The 15,016-nt window shown below is 46.2% G+C and overlaps 1 protein-coding gene across 3 annotated transcripts in view; it reads right to left on the minus strand.

Annotated features, from left to right (window-relative positions):
- Nucleotides 1–15,016, minus strand: part of ZNF592 (zinc finger protein 592) — a 37,995-nt gene that overhangs the window by 18,512 nt on the left and 4,467 nt on the right. For all 3 annotated transcript variants that reach the window (XM_051796383.1, XM_051796385.1, XM_051796384.1), the window contains exon 3: nucleotides 12,589–14,909. In XM_051796383.1, the coding sequence (XP_051652343.1) occupies nucleotides 12,589–14,901 (2,313 nt within the window). In that variant the 5' untranslated portion in view covers nucleotides 14,902–14,909. The remainder of the gene's footprint in view (nucleotides 1–12,588; nucleotides 14,910–15,016) is intronic.

Genomic DNA, 15,016 nt, shown 5'->3' on the forward strand with positions numbered 1-15,016 from the left:
CAAAAATATGCTAATGCAGGGCTGAAGAGTTTGAGGAGTGCTACAAGAGGCATCAAAACTGTGGTTATCTCCTTGAGGCTTGGCAGGAAGCTGCCAGAGAGTGCGGACACACGATAGGGGAACAAAAAGCAAGACTTGGTGAGGATAAGGCTAAATGAATTCATTGCTCCTGCAGATGCCAGGGAAGGAGCTGGAAGGATTCCCATGCTGACACCACACTCTGCAGGGGGACAAAAACCAGCCCAACCCTCTGAGCTCAGATTGTTTCATGGAAGAATCAAGAAGTTAGGGAGTAAACAGACAAAACGAAGAGCAATGAGTCACAAGGATGTATTAGTAAGAATAAGGAAAATTGTCATCCTTAGGCAGCATTAATTTTGGACTTGGGAAAAGTCAAGGTAGCTTCGTCTTTCTGGCCTTACGCAGCCATCAGGGCTCTCCAGAGGAGTCAGCAACCATGTAGGTGAGGAAAATCTGAGCCACAACAGGTTCAGGTTACCTGGATTTCCAAAACAGTTTTGCATCATCCTTCACTGAAGGATTTTGAGGAAAGTAAGCTGCCATTAAACTTAAAATTCTGAGGGAACTAAGCTAAGAGAAGAAGGTTTTTGCTTGGGTAAGTAAGTAATAAGAAGAAAGGAATGTCCATTGACAGAGGAAGGTCCTAGGAAGTCCTGCTGGGATTTGGGCTCTTCAAAATAACCTCAAAGTATCTGGGAAAGTGAAACAGCAAAGTTTGATGATTAATTCTACCGCAACCAAAACCAGCACCCTGACCCAGTAACTCAGCAATTTACAGATAAGGGCTGACAACGAGGGCTGCAAAAAGAATATGCAGGACTGAGTGACCAGGCAATAAAATGAATCAACCAAGGAATAAAGTAGAGCTTGAAGAAGGTTTCAGGAAGAGAAGAAATTATAACTGGTATCTTTGTGCTCACTCTCATCCTTTTCCCAAGGAAGACACAAGGCCAGAAACCTGCCCAGGGGGAATCACAGGAGGCTCTGCTCACCCGTTTGACACCGGAACCCAACTTGCAGTGGTGTGTGGGCTTCCCCACCAAAGGCTTCCTCTTGGAGACAGTGTTTTTTACTTTTGCAACTCTTCTGTTTTGTAGGAGAAACTGTAACTTAGTTCCAGATGTCACATTTTTATCTCTCTCCTAGTTTTCCATGACTTTTCAAAGAAGTCTGGCAGCAATTTGAGACATTCATTAGTCAGTTATTTCTAAAGCATGTTACCAGGATAGGATTTTGAGTTGTGTAATGTCTGTGTTTTTCATATACTCCCATAGCCTACGCTTTAATCAAGAGTTATTTATTACAAGTTTTCTTTAATTCCGGTTTGCCTGCCACATTTCATTTGGGCTTTTCTTCAACAAGTCACATTCACACACACATAAATGCTCAGAAGCTCAGCCGTTTTGGAATACTTGAGTTGATTCCCATTTTTACTTATTAGCTTCTTCAGAAGTAGAAAAAAATTAAATATTCACTAAAATAGAGTGAAGGTTGAAAAAATATACTACTCAGAAAAAGTTTGTCTATTAAACCCAACCCTGGGGCCACAGAGGTGTTTGCAAATCAGGGAGTGTATAGTTAACACACGGTTTTGCTCTGGAAGGTACCTGTGAAAAGGGAACTGGTTTTGGCTCAAGCAAAGAAATGTTACATCAGTTTTAGTCTCATTGCTTTACAGATTTAAGTGATAGTGATGAAGCTCACGTCCACTTAAGAGCTGCCCCCAGAATACAAGGGTCCTCCTTGATATGATCGTCACAGAGTTCCAGTTAAAAACACGTGGGCACCAACCCTATGGCACAGGACTAGGGTTAGGAAAGAAGAGAACAGTCATAAGCCAAATGATCTCTAAATAAAAAAAACAAAGCCAACTAAGGTCTCAGAGCGAAACAGTCAGAAGGGAACAGAAATCATATTTGCAGAATGTTAGCCTTTTTTAAAGAGTGCTTGTCCTTTACATATTCAAACCAAAAATCCCCTACCAGCGGTGCCCCAAAGCCCCAGTTCTTCCCAAATCCAGCCTTTTGTGAGCTTTAATTTTTCTACTTCAGGCAGAGCTGCAGGGACAGCCAGGGGATCACAGACAGAGATTAGCAGGATCCTCCTGCTGTGAAAAAAAAAAAAAAAATGACCAATTGCTACTTAAAGCTAACCTTTAAGTTCACCTGAGCTCTCCTTTATGGCCTGGCTGGGACCAGAGGCAGCAGCCTACACCCCTCAGCAGAGCTACCCCAGCAGTGGTGATGTGCTGGCTCTGGCAGCACAGCTGGGCCCAACACCTTTCCCTCTGCCCCTTCATGCTCTCTTCCTGCATCCCAGCTGGATGACTGTGTGCTGGGCCACGCTACAGCCAAGAGCCAGATCCGTGGAGGATGATTTTGACTGATTTCAATCATCCTGCTGACAGCACTGCTACACAATATTTCACCAGTGTGAGGAGAAGCAGCAAGCAAAGAATTTCTTTTGCTGTCACTGTGATAACTGAACTACGCTCCTGGCCAGGCTCTCTCTAGATGAATAGGCATCACTGCATTAACATGTTAATTTATAGATGAAAAATAACCCTACAATAGAAACTCAAGATTATTAATTTGAGAAGAAAAACTCAGAACCCAACTGTTACCCTAAAATCAATGCGTTCAAGCTTCAGTGACAGAATACAGGTCAAGTCCAGTCCTAACACAGAGGTTTTATCCTAATAAACACTCTTAATAGCAGATACTGATATTTCCTTGGCTATAGTTATCTATTTTGTCAGCCTAAGGCACCAATGCCCTGAGGGAGTCTGCTTGACCTTCAGCCCAAGGACATGACCACAACACACCCTTTAATCCCGAACTCCCATCCATCTTCTCATCTGATACCTTCAGCTCACTCCCCCTCATATCTGTTCATCCTCAGCCTCATCATTGCATCCCACCTCCTCCCATCGACCTTGTTCTCCCTTATTTGTATCCCTGAACCTCACTAAATTCCCAACACTCCCAAATCCAGTGTCCTCCTCAGACCTTCACCAAGACCTACTCCTACACACATCTAAATCATCCCAACACACCAGGATGTTTAAGCCTCAAAAAGGCACTCAATTAAAACCTCATCCCTGGAAACTAAGGCTGTTCAAAAACACAAAATCCATTTTTGTGTACATGGAAAAATCCCTGGCTAAAACACCAGTAAATCTAGAAACTCGACAGCTTTAGAAAACAAAGTGGAATTGCAATGGCAAAAGCCACCAGCATCACAGATTTTAAGACAATGTTGCATCAAATCAGCTTAATTCTGAATTTGCTCAGTCTGTAGTTCGTTTCTCTTTATGATCTCAGCTGTAATTTCAAGAATTTCAGTTTCCACGTCTTTTCTTTCTGACCCACTGTGCTGGGTTTACGTGGCAAGGTTTTGGCAGTGGGGGGTGCAGGGGTGGCCTCTGTGAGAAGACACCACCCAAAGCTGCCTCCAGGTTAGACACAGTCAGCTCCATGATGGACTTGTGGCTGGCCAAGACTGAGCCCTTCAACAGCACCTCTGGGATAAAACACTTAGGAAGGGGTAAAAGATGCTGTGCAGCAGCTGGGAGAGAGGAGTGGGAAGATGTGAGAGAAACAGCCCAGGTGCCAGAGCAGAGATTCCCCTGCAAAACACCATGAATCCATGTTACGCAGGTTGTGCCACTGTGACTCATGTAGAACCACAGAGGGACTGCAGCACCCTGAAGGAGCTGCAGCCCTCTGAGAGAGAGTCCATGGAGCAGGTTTTCTGGCAGGACCTAGGACCCCATGGGGAACCCACACTGCTTCAGCCTGTGCCTGAAAGGCTGCACCCCATGGAAAGGATCCATTCCAGAGCAGATCCTGAAGAACTGCAGCCTGTGGAAAGGACTCACACTGCAGCTCTTGCTGAAGGACTGTCTCCCATTGGAAGAACTCCACAATGGAGCAGGGGAAGAGTGTGGAAGAAGGCTGGGTGGGTATCTGGTTCCAACCAGAATTCTGAACTCCCACTTGCTAAAACTCTCATATATTGGATTAAATGAGTCTTCACATCCCCACTTTCAAGTCACCAGTATGACCCCACAGGCACACACTCCCTCCCTTTTCTTATGATGGCAACATTAAAGGCCTCTGCTCTTCCCTCCACCCTGCAGGGATGATTCCTGTCAGTCAGGGGTGATGCTCATCTCGCAGCCTCCGGTTCTGTCTCTTTCTTCTCACCTTGCACTTCTCAGTGCCTTGCATCCCATCAAAGACAGCACCATAGGTGTTCAAACACCAGCTTTGCTGTGATCTTCACCAATCACTTTGCTTTTTCAGTGATTCCCTTCTTACTTGACCCATCACTTACTTGCTCCTGCTCCAGAAGGAAGATACACAGTAAATGCCTCCACTCATCCTTTCCAACAGCCTCTCCCAGGACCAATTCTTACCAGTAGGTTCTTGCTTCCTGGGATTTCATGACTGGTTTATGCTAAGTCAATGAGTTCCTCCACCCAGTGAGCAGTCACAGAAGGGCTGAGGTTGGAAAGGACTTCCAGAGATCATGTGGCCATCCAACACCCCTCTTCAAGCAGGGCCATGTAGAGCTGATTGCACAGAACGTGACTAGGTGGCTTTTGAACACCCTCCAAGGATAGAGACTCCACAATTTCCTTGGGCAATTTGTGCCAGCACCAAGGCTGCCTTTGCCCTTCACACCTTCAGTGTGCTCTTCCTTGCTGGTATGAGGTCCAGCTGAGCACCTCTCACTGGCTTCTCTGTTGGAATCACTTGGCTCAGGACATGATCATCACAGCTGCCCAGGAACCTCCTGGGCTGTTGACATCCTGCCATGCTGTCCCACTAACACAGATGAGGGTAGCTGATGTCCCCCATGGACCACAGTCTGTGAATGTGAGGTCTGTAGGTAGCCTCATCCACTGTTCTTCCAGGCCAGGTGGCCTGCAGCACACACCCACTACAATGTCACCCATATCTTCAATCCCAATCCAGAAGCTCTCAGCTGGCTGTTCGCCCATCCCCAGGCAGGGCTCTAGGCACTCCAGCTGCTGCCTTGCATACAGGACAACCCCTCCTTCCTTGTCTTCCTGGCCTGTCTTTCCCAAAGAGCCTGTGTCCCTCCATCACAACACTCCAGTCATGCAACACACCCCATCACTTCCCTCGATGGCAACACAACCAGAGTTCTGAGACAGCACACAGGCCATGGAATGGTTTGGGTTGGAAGGGACTTTAAAGACCATCTTATTCCACCCCCTGCCATGGGCAGGGTCACCTTTCACTAGACCAGGTTGCTCCAGGCCTGGCCTTGAACACTTCTAGGGATGGGGTAGCCACAACATCTCTGGTTCTCTAGTTCTTTGTGTTTATTCCCCACGGCATGTGCATCAGCATTAGACACTTGAGAGGCAGGACTGAGCAGACCACAGCCACCACCACTGGGGCTCTCATGGCCCTGCCTGTCACCCCCAGAGCTCTGCAATCACTTTTGATACTCTCCAGGTTGTCTGGGGCAGCACCATTGGTGACCCCATGGAAAAAGAATGCGGGAGCAGGATTCTTCCTGTTAATGCCAGCAGACACCAGCTTCCAGCCTCAGTTCCCATCCTCCCTGAGACAGCCTCTGTTCCAGTTGTTCCCTCCTCCTTGCTCTCAGACATGTCCTGGCCCCCAGTTCACATCCCTGCTCTTCTCCTCTTCCCCCAGCTGCTCCCAGTCCCCAGGGGCTGCAGGAGCACCAGGGCCATGCAGGCAGGCGTGGGTGGGGGAGGAGAGGGTGGGATTGTTGCCTCGTGGCAACAGATCACACACTGATTTAAGCAGACCATGGAGCCGCACCCCGGCTTTTCTTCCTCCCCAGCCTCTCCTCCTCCTCACCCCATGCTCTGGTGTGGCCTCAGGGTGCAGGCTCTGCTCTCCTGCCACTCATCTCTTTGTCTGTGCTCCCAGAGATCCTTGCCTGGAGCTCCGTTCCCCCAACGTGCTTTCAATCATAACATCTTCCATCCCTTTGCTTCTACAAAATCCACTGGGAAAATTTCCATATAAAACAAAATCTATCCTTGCTCGTACCTAAGGACTCCATTAATCACCCTTGGTTTGGGAGAGGGAGAAAGCAGTGTGCTTTATGGGCCAAGGGAATTTTTTGTTGATTTTCAACTCTCTTATTTTCTAAATTAAAACATGAACTTGGGGGGGGGGGAAGGAAGAGAAAAATAGCAAAAATACAGCTGCTGCCTTTCTTTTTTGCTGCTGGGAAATTACCAGGGCAGCATGTGGTCCTACTAGCTACTGTCAGGTTTTAGCCAATAAATAATAAAGCATTGATTTAAGAGGGGAAAGGAAGAAGAAAAAGAAAAGGCAGCAATAAAATTGCTTTTAAATAACTCCAGTGTAGGTGGTGTGTAAACAGGATACGTCATAACTCATTGAAAAATTCTTACTGGACAAAAAAAAGAGAGAAAAGAACACGTAAAAAAGTAGGGAGAACAAAACCACAAAGGTTCAGGAAAATTCAGAGGTCCTTAGTTTATATTTTGTACTTTATTTGAGTTCTTAGCTACTTCGGTGGATTTTGGGTGGCCAAGGCAAAAAAGAAAGGGGGGGGGAAAGAATTAAACATCTCTGGTTACCAGTAGATGGACAATTATGCCCAAGAGGGTCAGGAAGTACTTTGAATTCTTGCACATGTTATTGTGCACTGGTCTGTCCTTGCCCAGAAAACAAATAGGCTCCGTCTCAAAACCAGTTTGTGTCTTTTGTTCCACTACTTCTGCTGCAAACCTCTTCCAGAATTCACTCCTCTGATGATTACAGACTGTCCTCTAATTTTCAGTGTAAATCTATTTCAGTGTGTTCTTGCATCATTGCTGCCCCTAAATTTAAAAGCTCCTTTCTACAAACACCACACTAGATACAGGGCAAGAGTGGATACAGAGGACAAAAAGCACATCCAAAATACAGGCACCAGGACCTGCATGGGCTTTGTTCCCTTCCTGTAATTTGAGCCCTGAAAATGCTAAAAAAACCCTGCCCGATGCTGATGAACTGCCCAGGGCAATCCCTGAGAGTACAGGAAGTGGTTTTTTTTTGGCAGATTTAGTTTCTGATGGAAAAAAAGTGCCACTACCCTTACCTTAATCCTTTGTCTGCTTCAGTGCTGAAGGAGACCCACTCTCACTTACCAGGTCTTTGCCAAGCAAAACTCATAATGGGTTTTTCATTTCCCCACAAGAGATCATCTTTCCATTTCTCTGCTCGTTCTTCCTTCGTTTATTCCTGTCTATCCTGATAAACACAAACAGTACACTCCTCTCCATCTCAAGGGAAGCAAGAGGGAGCATTACCACAGCCCTGCCTGGTGCTGCAGGTTGACTTAAATCCCCTGCACAACTGTCACCTCGGTCATTCAGGGACTTCTCATGACCAAACATCCTGCTTTTGGTTGCTTTTCATCCCATTCATACTCAATCTTCAAGATCACCTAGGTCCTCCTGTAAAATATCCCCAATTTTCCATGACTTCTTACTTTGTTGGTTTGGTTCAGCAAATTTTTCTACACATTCAGCCTCCAAGGTCCTTAACACAAACTTTAACTGCAGAGGTACCTCAAGCCATTCCTCAGATCTCACAAGAATCTGATCCCAGTTGCAGTTATTTCCCAGATTTTATCTGATTCTGCTCCAACCTCCTAATCCAACTTCTTCAGTACATCCATTGCCCACGTAGCACTCTAACAACCACCTCACTGAACATCAAGAAGATGAGGATCTACTCATTTCTCTACTCCAGAAATATGTGTGTATCAGATTAATTTGGCATAAACTACAGCTACTTAAATATCTTTTCTCCCCCCCACAAAATATCTTGCTCTAGAACACACCACCACTATATCAGACCAAACAGACCTGAAGTTACATGAAACATCTGCTATCACCTTTTGAACATCTGTATGAGCATAAAGCCTACATGCAGCACAGCTTCTGGTTTGAACAAAATCCAACCTACCAGCTATTCAAATTCCCATGCTGCTTCCTTCCTGCAGTTCAGCCATGGAAAAGCTGTACCTGGGTCCCATCGAGCACCTCAATTCACAAGCTTGCAAAAACTGCAGAACTGGCCTCACTAGTTGCCAAAAAAAGGCAAAGTCACTGTGATCCATTATGGTGACCCACTCAAAACATCCACGCAGTAAATCCAGTTCTTTCTGTTTCTGAAGTGGGTTATTCCAGTCTGTATCCTCCCTGTAAGATGCAGAGATCCCACTTCCATGTTTGGCTGGGAGGAACTGCCCTCATCCTACACATATTCTTCACCAAGGAAGCTAGGTAGGATTGCCCTGCTGTACTGTGAGCAACTGCAATCATGTACATGTTTAAAATACAACATTAAGGTCAAGCTCTCAATCATTTTTCTAAAGGTCTTTCCACTCCACCTTCTCAACCACAGCATCATCCCCCTCTCTTCCTCTCATGCTCTAAATCTTCTCCTTTCCCTGCTGTCCAGACCACATTCCTATCTTTCTTCCTTTCTGCAACACAACTGTGACCCAGCCATGTCATTCTCATTTTGGCCACACCTGGGAAAGTCATTTACCTGTTATCTGTCCTATTAAGGTGGGATTTACCCAAGACCATGCAGAAATGTAAACCCAAGTATTTCCCAAGCCACCAACTGGGACAAAGAGAAAACCCAACAATCCCCTTTTAAACAGCTCCAGGCAACATGAAAACATCAAAGTAATTCACAAAGTCATGGTAAGAAATTCCAATTAAAGTGAGAAGTCTTAAGTATCAGCACAGGATAAGTTTTCTCACAGAGCAGAGCCAGCTTAGGTTGGCTTCCCTCTCTCCAATCCAATCATTCCAGTCTTACCACAGTGTGCTTGTCCTTCAGCTTCTGGGTAACTGAAAACATCATACTGAAAAATAAGTCTCTTTCCTGCTACTTCTTTTCTCCATCGACCTTATGGGATCAGCCCTTCCTTCTTAGCAAGGTGCCACGCCAGTGCCACATAAGGTCCAAAATGGTTTTGGAATTAAAAGCACCATAACTGAGCACTTCAAAGCCTGTTCAGCTTCTCAAGTTATGGTCACGTTGGATGTGCATGTTAATAATCCAGATTTGGTGTCATTTAACAGAAGAGCTTCCAAGAACACTGATCAAAAATCCACCTGGCTTATTTTCCACAGGTCAGGGGTCTCCACCTTCTAGTACAAACCCAGGTGCTGCAGGTAAATTGCTTTTACATGTTGCCTTCAGCCAAAGACACTCTTTACATTATACATTCATCCACCCTTTCTAAGAATCCTCTGTTTTAGGGATGATCTGGTACCAAACATCTCAATAGTCACAGACTAAAAGCTTTTGGCCTGATACAGTGCGGACCTGCCCTGATACTTCTTGAAGCTCTTCAAAAGGCATAAATTAAGCCATGGTTTTACATGGAAAATATCAGTACTTCATAGTTTCTCAATGAGGCATGGCAAAGAGTTTGTGCCTGAATTCTGGGATTAAGGAGAAATTAAAAAAATATTAAAAAATTTCCAAATTATCAGAGTTACAATTTTTTGTTAGCTTTAAGAAACAATGACAATCCCTCTCCATACTGTCGTTTCAATACAGTGAGAAAGGCATCAGGTATGGAGGAAGAAATACTGTTTTTTGCTCAAATGCATAAAATTATGATAACCACCAGATAATTAGTCTCTTGAGATCTGGGGATGTGATTCATGTCCAAGCTTGCTTACCATTGTTAATACTATCCTACCTCTGCATCCTGACGGATCGTCCAGCCACGGCAGCCTGCTCTGGATCAAGCATCAGTACATGACTGGTGTGTACTGTGGTTTTTTTATTGAGATGTACCAGTAGATAAATGAACACTTTCTCCTCTGTGGACTGGTCTTGAACCACTACTGGGAGGCACTAAAAGATGTTCATTACATCAGTGCCTTCCTCAGCAATACAGTTTCATAGTCAGAGGATCACAGAAGGGTTTGGGTTGGAAGGGACCTTGAAGATCATCCAGTTCCACCCCCCTGCAATGGACAGGGACGCCTTCCACTAGACCACATTGCTCCAAGCCCATCCCACCTGGTCTTGAACACTCTCAGGGACGGGGCAGCCACAGTTTCTCTGGGTCCCACCATCCTCACAGAGAAGGATTTCTTCCTAACATCTCATTTCTACCCCTGTCCCAAAAAACAAGGGTCCTGGTACAACTCTGGAGATGGAAACCAGAGTTTTCAACCATCTAAGAAAGTGTTTGCGAAATCAGTCACTTGATCCTCTCCTGCTCATATCAACATTCCCCTTTTTCCTGATCAAAATAAAATAGTAACCCAAGGAATTAAGTTACTTAATGGAGAGAGCCAGGGGTATCCACAGTACCACCTCAGGAGGAGGCTGGCCAGCTCCTGTTCTCCTATTCCAGGAGTTTATGATGCACATTCCAACACAGCTTTACCTATGGCCTTCCCACACCATGATTAATATCATTATTATGTTCATTTATACCTGATATGCAAAATCTTCATCTCCTCAGGCCTTGTTACCGCTGGGGGCTACACAGTGTGTTACCCACATGAGACAAGGGATGACAAGGCCATCCACACCTCCCCTGGACAGCTCAAAGAAGCAGGCATCCCTGTGAAACCACCGAGTTTCACCCATCCTTTTACTCTCTCAGCCCAGTGCCACCAAACCTCTGTGTTCTGGGAGAAGGCACCAGGATGGTTTCCATCAGCTCCTGCTACAATCCAGAGGCACACAATTACAGGCATATGGGCACAAAGTGATATTTCCTTTAGAAATGTAACAGCTTTATTGAAACAGATGTTCTGGGAACAGCACGGAGCACCACCGAGCAGCCTGGAGGACAGCAGATATGGTGGAAAAGGACTCCCAGAGCAGTGCATGCATCCAGTGGAGCATTAGCATGGGAAGATCAAACAGGGAGGAGTCGGTTCCACAAGCTCAAAAGTAGCCTCTTTTTCCAATGTTTCTGTTCAGAAAAATACTGCACAAATAATCTCATATCTAGCAGAACAACTTGAAGTGAGAGGCTTAAACTCTATTCTTGGTTAAGTTACAGAATAAATTATTTGATTACAAGCTAAAAATACTTACTATCAGACATCCTTTCTCTCTTTAAGGAGCTCTTGAATTGATAATCGCACAACAGAAATAGGAAATACATTTTTAATGCCACTGATTAACATTTTAGCTCACTTTGGAGCACTCACTGTATCCCTTCTCCTGGAGGTTTTAATGCCAGACTGCTGACATTTCCTAAAAATGCATTATAGTTGAAAAATAAGTTGGGGTGTTGACAAAGAGCAGTGCTCACGGGGCTGCCTCGGGCAAGAAAACTGATTACGTGGCCACGTTGATCCCTTCTGGCCTTGCCAATTTTTATGACATCAAAACCATTCAGCCATAATCTATTTTTTTTTGTGGTTGACGAATTTAAGATAACAAAGCACCTAAATGGGACCACAGCAACCTCAATACTCCTGCAAGCCATTCAAGGAGCACAGAGAGGCTCTGGAGTGTGCAGGTGCTATGACAGCCATGGCAGACACCCGGTCATCCCCCCAGAATGTTGGCACCGAGTCCTCGTTTGTGGAGCCCTTGCCCTGGGGAGCCTGCCAGCTTTGCTGGCAGCCAGACCGACCTGGAAAGCTTTCTCCCCCATCCAAAGAGATAAGGAGAAAGGATTCCTCCTCTTCTTCCAACTTAGGGTTGGTTAATACTTAAACAGGATTGACTGTGGATTCCAAAATTAAAACCATAAACAAAGCATATGGTCTTAGTACACACTGAAGACCATCTCCTCCCCTTCATCTGGAGAATCCTAAGCTGGAGTTTTTAAGGGGATTCCAACTCTCTGCCTGTATGTACAAGGGAGGTCCACCAAGGCAGTGGAGACAAAAGCAGGGCAGCACAAGAGGAAGGCAGGAAGCCATTAACAAGGCTCTTGAACCCTCCTATGCAATCATGGCACCCACTCATCCCCCTGCTACCCAAAGGACAAAAATAGCCCAAACCAGCCCTCCACCCCCCGTGCCACAGGGCTCGGCTCTCGGACAGGCCTGTCCCAACACACACCCGGCCACGCTGCAGCAACAGCACCCGATGTGCAAAGCATTACACGGAAGGTTCTGGCACAAGTTCCAGGAAAGGCAACATTAAACTGTGTCAGATCTCCTCCAGCCACGCTTAGAGCACAAAAACCTGTTTCAGATAATGCTCCACTGATCCTCCCCTAGAGCACTCGTGCACACCTCATCCAAAAGATCTTTGATCTCCAGCAGCTTCCTTTGATACTCGAGGATCTCCAGTCTCCTTACTATGCTCTTTTTACTAGCAAAGGGTAAAAAGAGGGCAAGCAAGCAACACTAAGTGCCTCTTCACACTGACACCTCTGGGCTCATGTGCATCCCAAATCCTCCCCACAAGCACTTTTTTAGGCAAAGTGACTCATTTGCCACCACCATTCCCATTTTTTTCCCCTTGAGGACAATCTTTTTAAACTCAGAGAGATTTAACTAACAACATTAAAATGATGACTTACCAGTCTCTCATTATCTTCTGAGGTTCTCTGGTAATGAGCTGCTAAAGAAGCATAATCCTGCTCCTGCTTGTTACACTCCAAACACTTAAGTCCATGACGGATTAGCCTCTGTGGGTCCGGGTAGAGAGGCAAGGCTGGCTGAGTGTTCACAGAAATCCCCACCCCACCTCCTGAAGCAGCACTGGACTTGGGTGGAGGAGAGGATGAGTGCAAAGTCTGAGGAGCCGGAGAGGCTGAAGAGCTTGCAGGAGAAAGTGAAAACATTTGGTCTATGGAAATTGGTTTCATGAGCAGCTGAGAACACTGCATGATAAATCCTTTGCTCTTGTGATCTCGTGCATGTTTAAGCAAGCTACACTTATTAAAAAAAAGGAGCATAGTTGAACACTGTGTGCACATGACTTCAATGTGAACGCTTCGCCTACTATAGTGTTGAGTCAGGCTTTTCTCTAAGGCAAACGAGTCCCCACATTCCAGGCAACAATACCCAGAGGCAGGTAAATTAATACTGGTGTCAGGTGGAGGGCTGAGGTTGGGAGTATATATGGGCACCGGGTTGGCACTGTGCAGCACTTTGTGGAATGCCTCCATGACAACGGGAGCAGCTTTCTTGACTTGGTGCACCAGCGGCACCGACATCTGTGTCACCTGAGGCTGGTTCCGCCTCTGCGCCGACGACTTTGCCGTAACAGAAGCAGCAACACTGTGGGGGACCAAGTTGAGATTTGCCAAGTGCACAGCTTTGGGAAGAAGGCCGGAGGAGGTGGTGGCATTGGACGGCTGCGTCACCGTACCCTGCTGCTGCCTCTTGACACCCACTTTTATGGCACCGCTGCCGCAGTTTGGCAGTGGAGATAAGGACACGGTACACGTGCTGTTTGCAATATCCATCCTTATACTGTCTGAGTAAGGACTTATGTTCGACAGCTGGATAGCCACAGCAGCCCCATTTTTGGTTGAATTCCTGCCAGCCTCACTTTCCATAGCTGCACTAGTGTCAGGGGATGGGAAAGATTTGATAAACTCTTCAGCAGAGGAGGTTTCCGCAGGTGACTCTTCTGAAGATTTGCCCAACTCATCGTTTTCTGGCAAAATTCTCGTTACAGTCCTTTTAATTTCACCAGAGGATGTCTTGATAGTCTTTATTCTAACTTTGGGAATAGCTGGCGGAGAGCCAGCTGCCATGGAAGGAGAGCCTTTCCCACTGCTGTCACTGCATACACTACGAGGACTCTCAGGCTGCTTGCTGGCCTTCCTGACCGCCTCCAAGGGGCTTCGGGGACTCTTTGGTGACTTGGGCATTTTTGGACTTCCCTTTGTCCCGTCTTTAAAAGGACCAGGTTCCTTGGTAAGATTTGGCTGATCACCTTTTGGAATACATGCAACCTTTTTGGCCTGAAGAGCTACTAATGCTGCCACACAGGATGACAATTTGGAATGAGTTGGCTTTAACCTCTGCCGAGGTGGGACTGACGAAGACACGTTCAGCTCGGGCACAGACCCCTTACTGTCTCCTAAATTATTGCGAGGGAGGTCTCCAAACACCAAGCCTTCTCCAAGAAAGCTGTTGCTATCTACCAAGTCCTTGCTTGACTCCACAAACCTCTCTGCTGCTTTGTCCTGCTCTCTCCTGCTCATTTCCAGCCTATTCTCTGGCTGGCAATGGATTTCCATCTTCTGTTCCTTTTTACAGTACTGATCAAACATGCTTAATTCAGGCTCTGGTACCTTCCTAAGATGATCCAGGACTGAAGCTCCTGTCGGTATATACATTGAAGGCGGTGGAAAATAGGGAGTTTGGGCATGTTTGGGTTTATCCCCAATACTGTTTTCTCTGAATGCATCCTCCGGTTCAGGGCTGGAAATGGGGCTAAACTGACTAAATGTTGGCAAAGGCTCTGACTTGGACTGGTCCAGTTTATCAGAGTAACCTCTGGAGCTGTCACCATTAATAAAAGTTGACTCAAACTTGCCATAATTATGGACTAAAGCATGAGCCTCTGCTGGCAGATCAGACCCACGGAACCCGTTGTGTAACAGACCGGTTCCGAGGTGATTCCCCTCCTTTTCTGCCTCAAAGGACTCCTGGCGACTTGTGTTCTTCACGATCACACTCACAACAGGCGCATCAGAGGGAGGCAGAGAGTGGGACAAGGAAACGTTCTCATCGATGCACATTCCCGACGACTTCAGGTGATTCTCACTCTCCTCCCCAGCTGATGGGATGGTCTCCTTGGCATCCAGGCTAGTCGGGTCGGGGATGTCAAAAGCAGCCAAGAGGTCATCAAAGTCAGGGGTTTTCATGTCCCCCATGATGAAAGCTACAATTAAAAGCACAAGAAATACTTTGTAAGGTACATTTCCCCCCTGGACAAACTTTGTAAGACTCATTTGCATCAACATTTGTGACAAAAACCACAGCTGCCCA

The sequence above is a fragment of the Manacus candei genome, unplaced genomic scaffold, assembly GCF_025592945.1.
Source record: "Manacus candei isolate 608988 ecotype Guabito, Panama unplaced genomic scaffold, ASM2559294v1 h1tg000046l, whole genome shotgun sequence".
Taxonomy (NCBI): Eukaryota; Metazoa; Chordata; class Aves; order Passeriformes; family Pipridae; genus Manacus; species Manacus candei.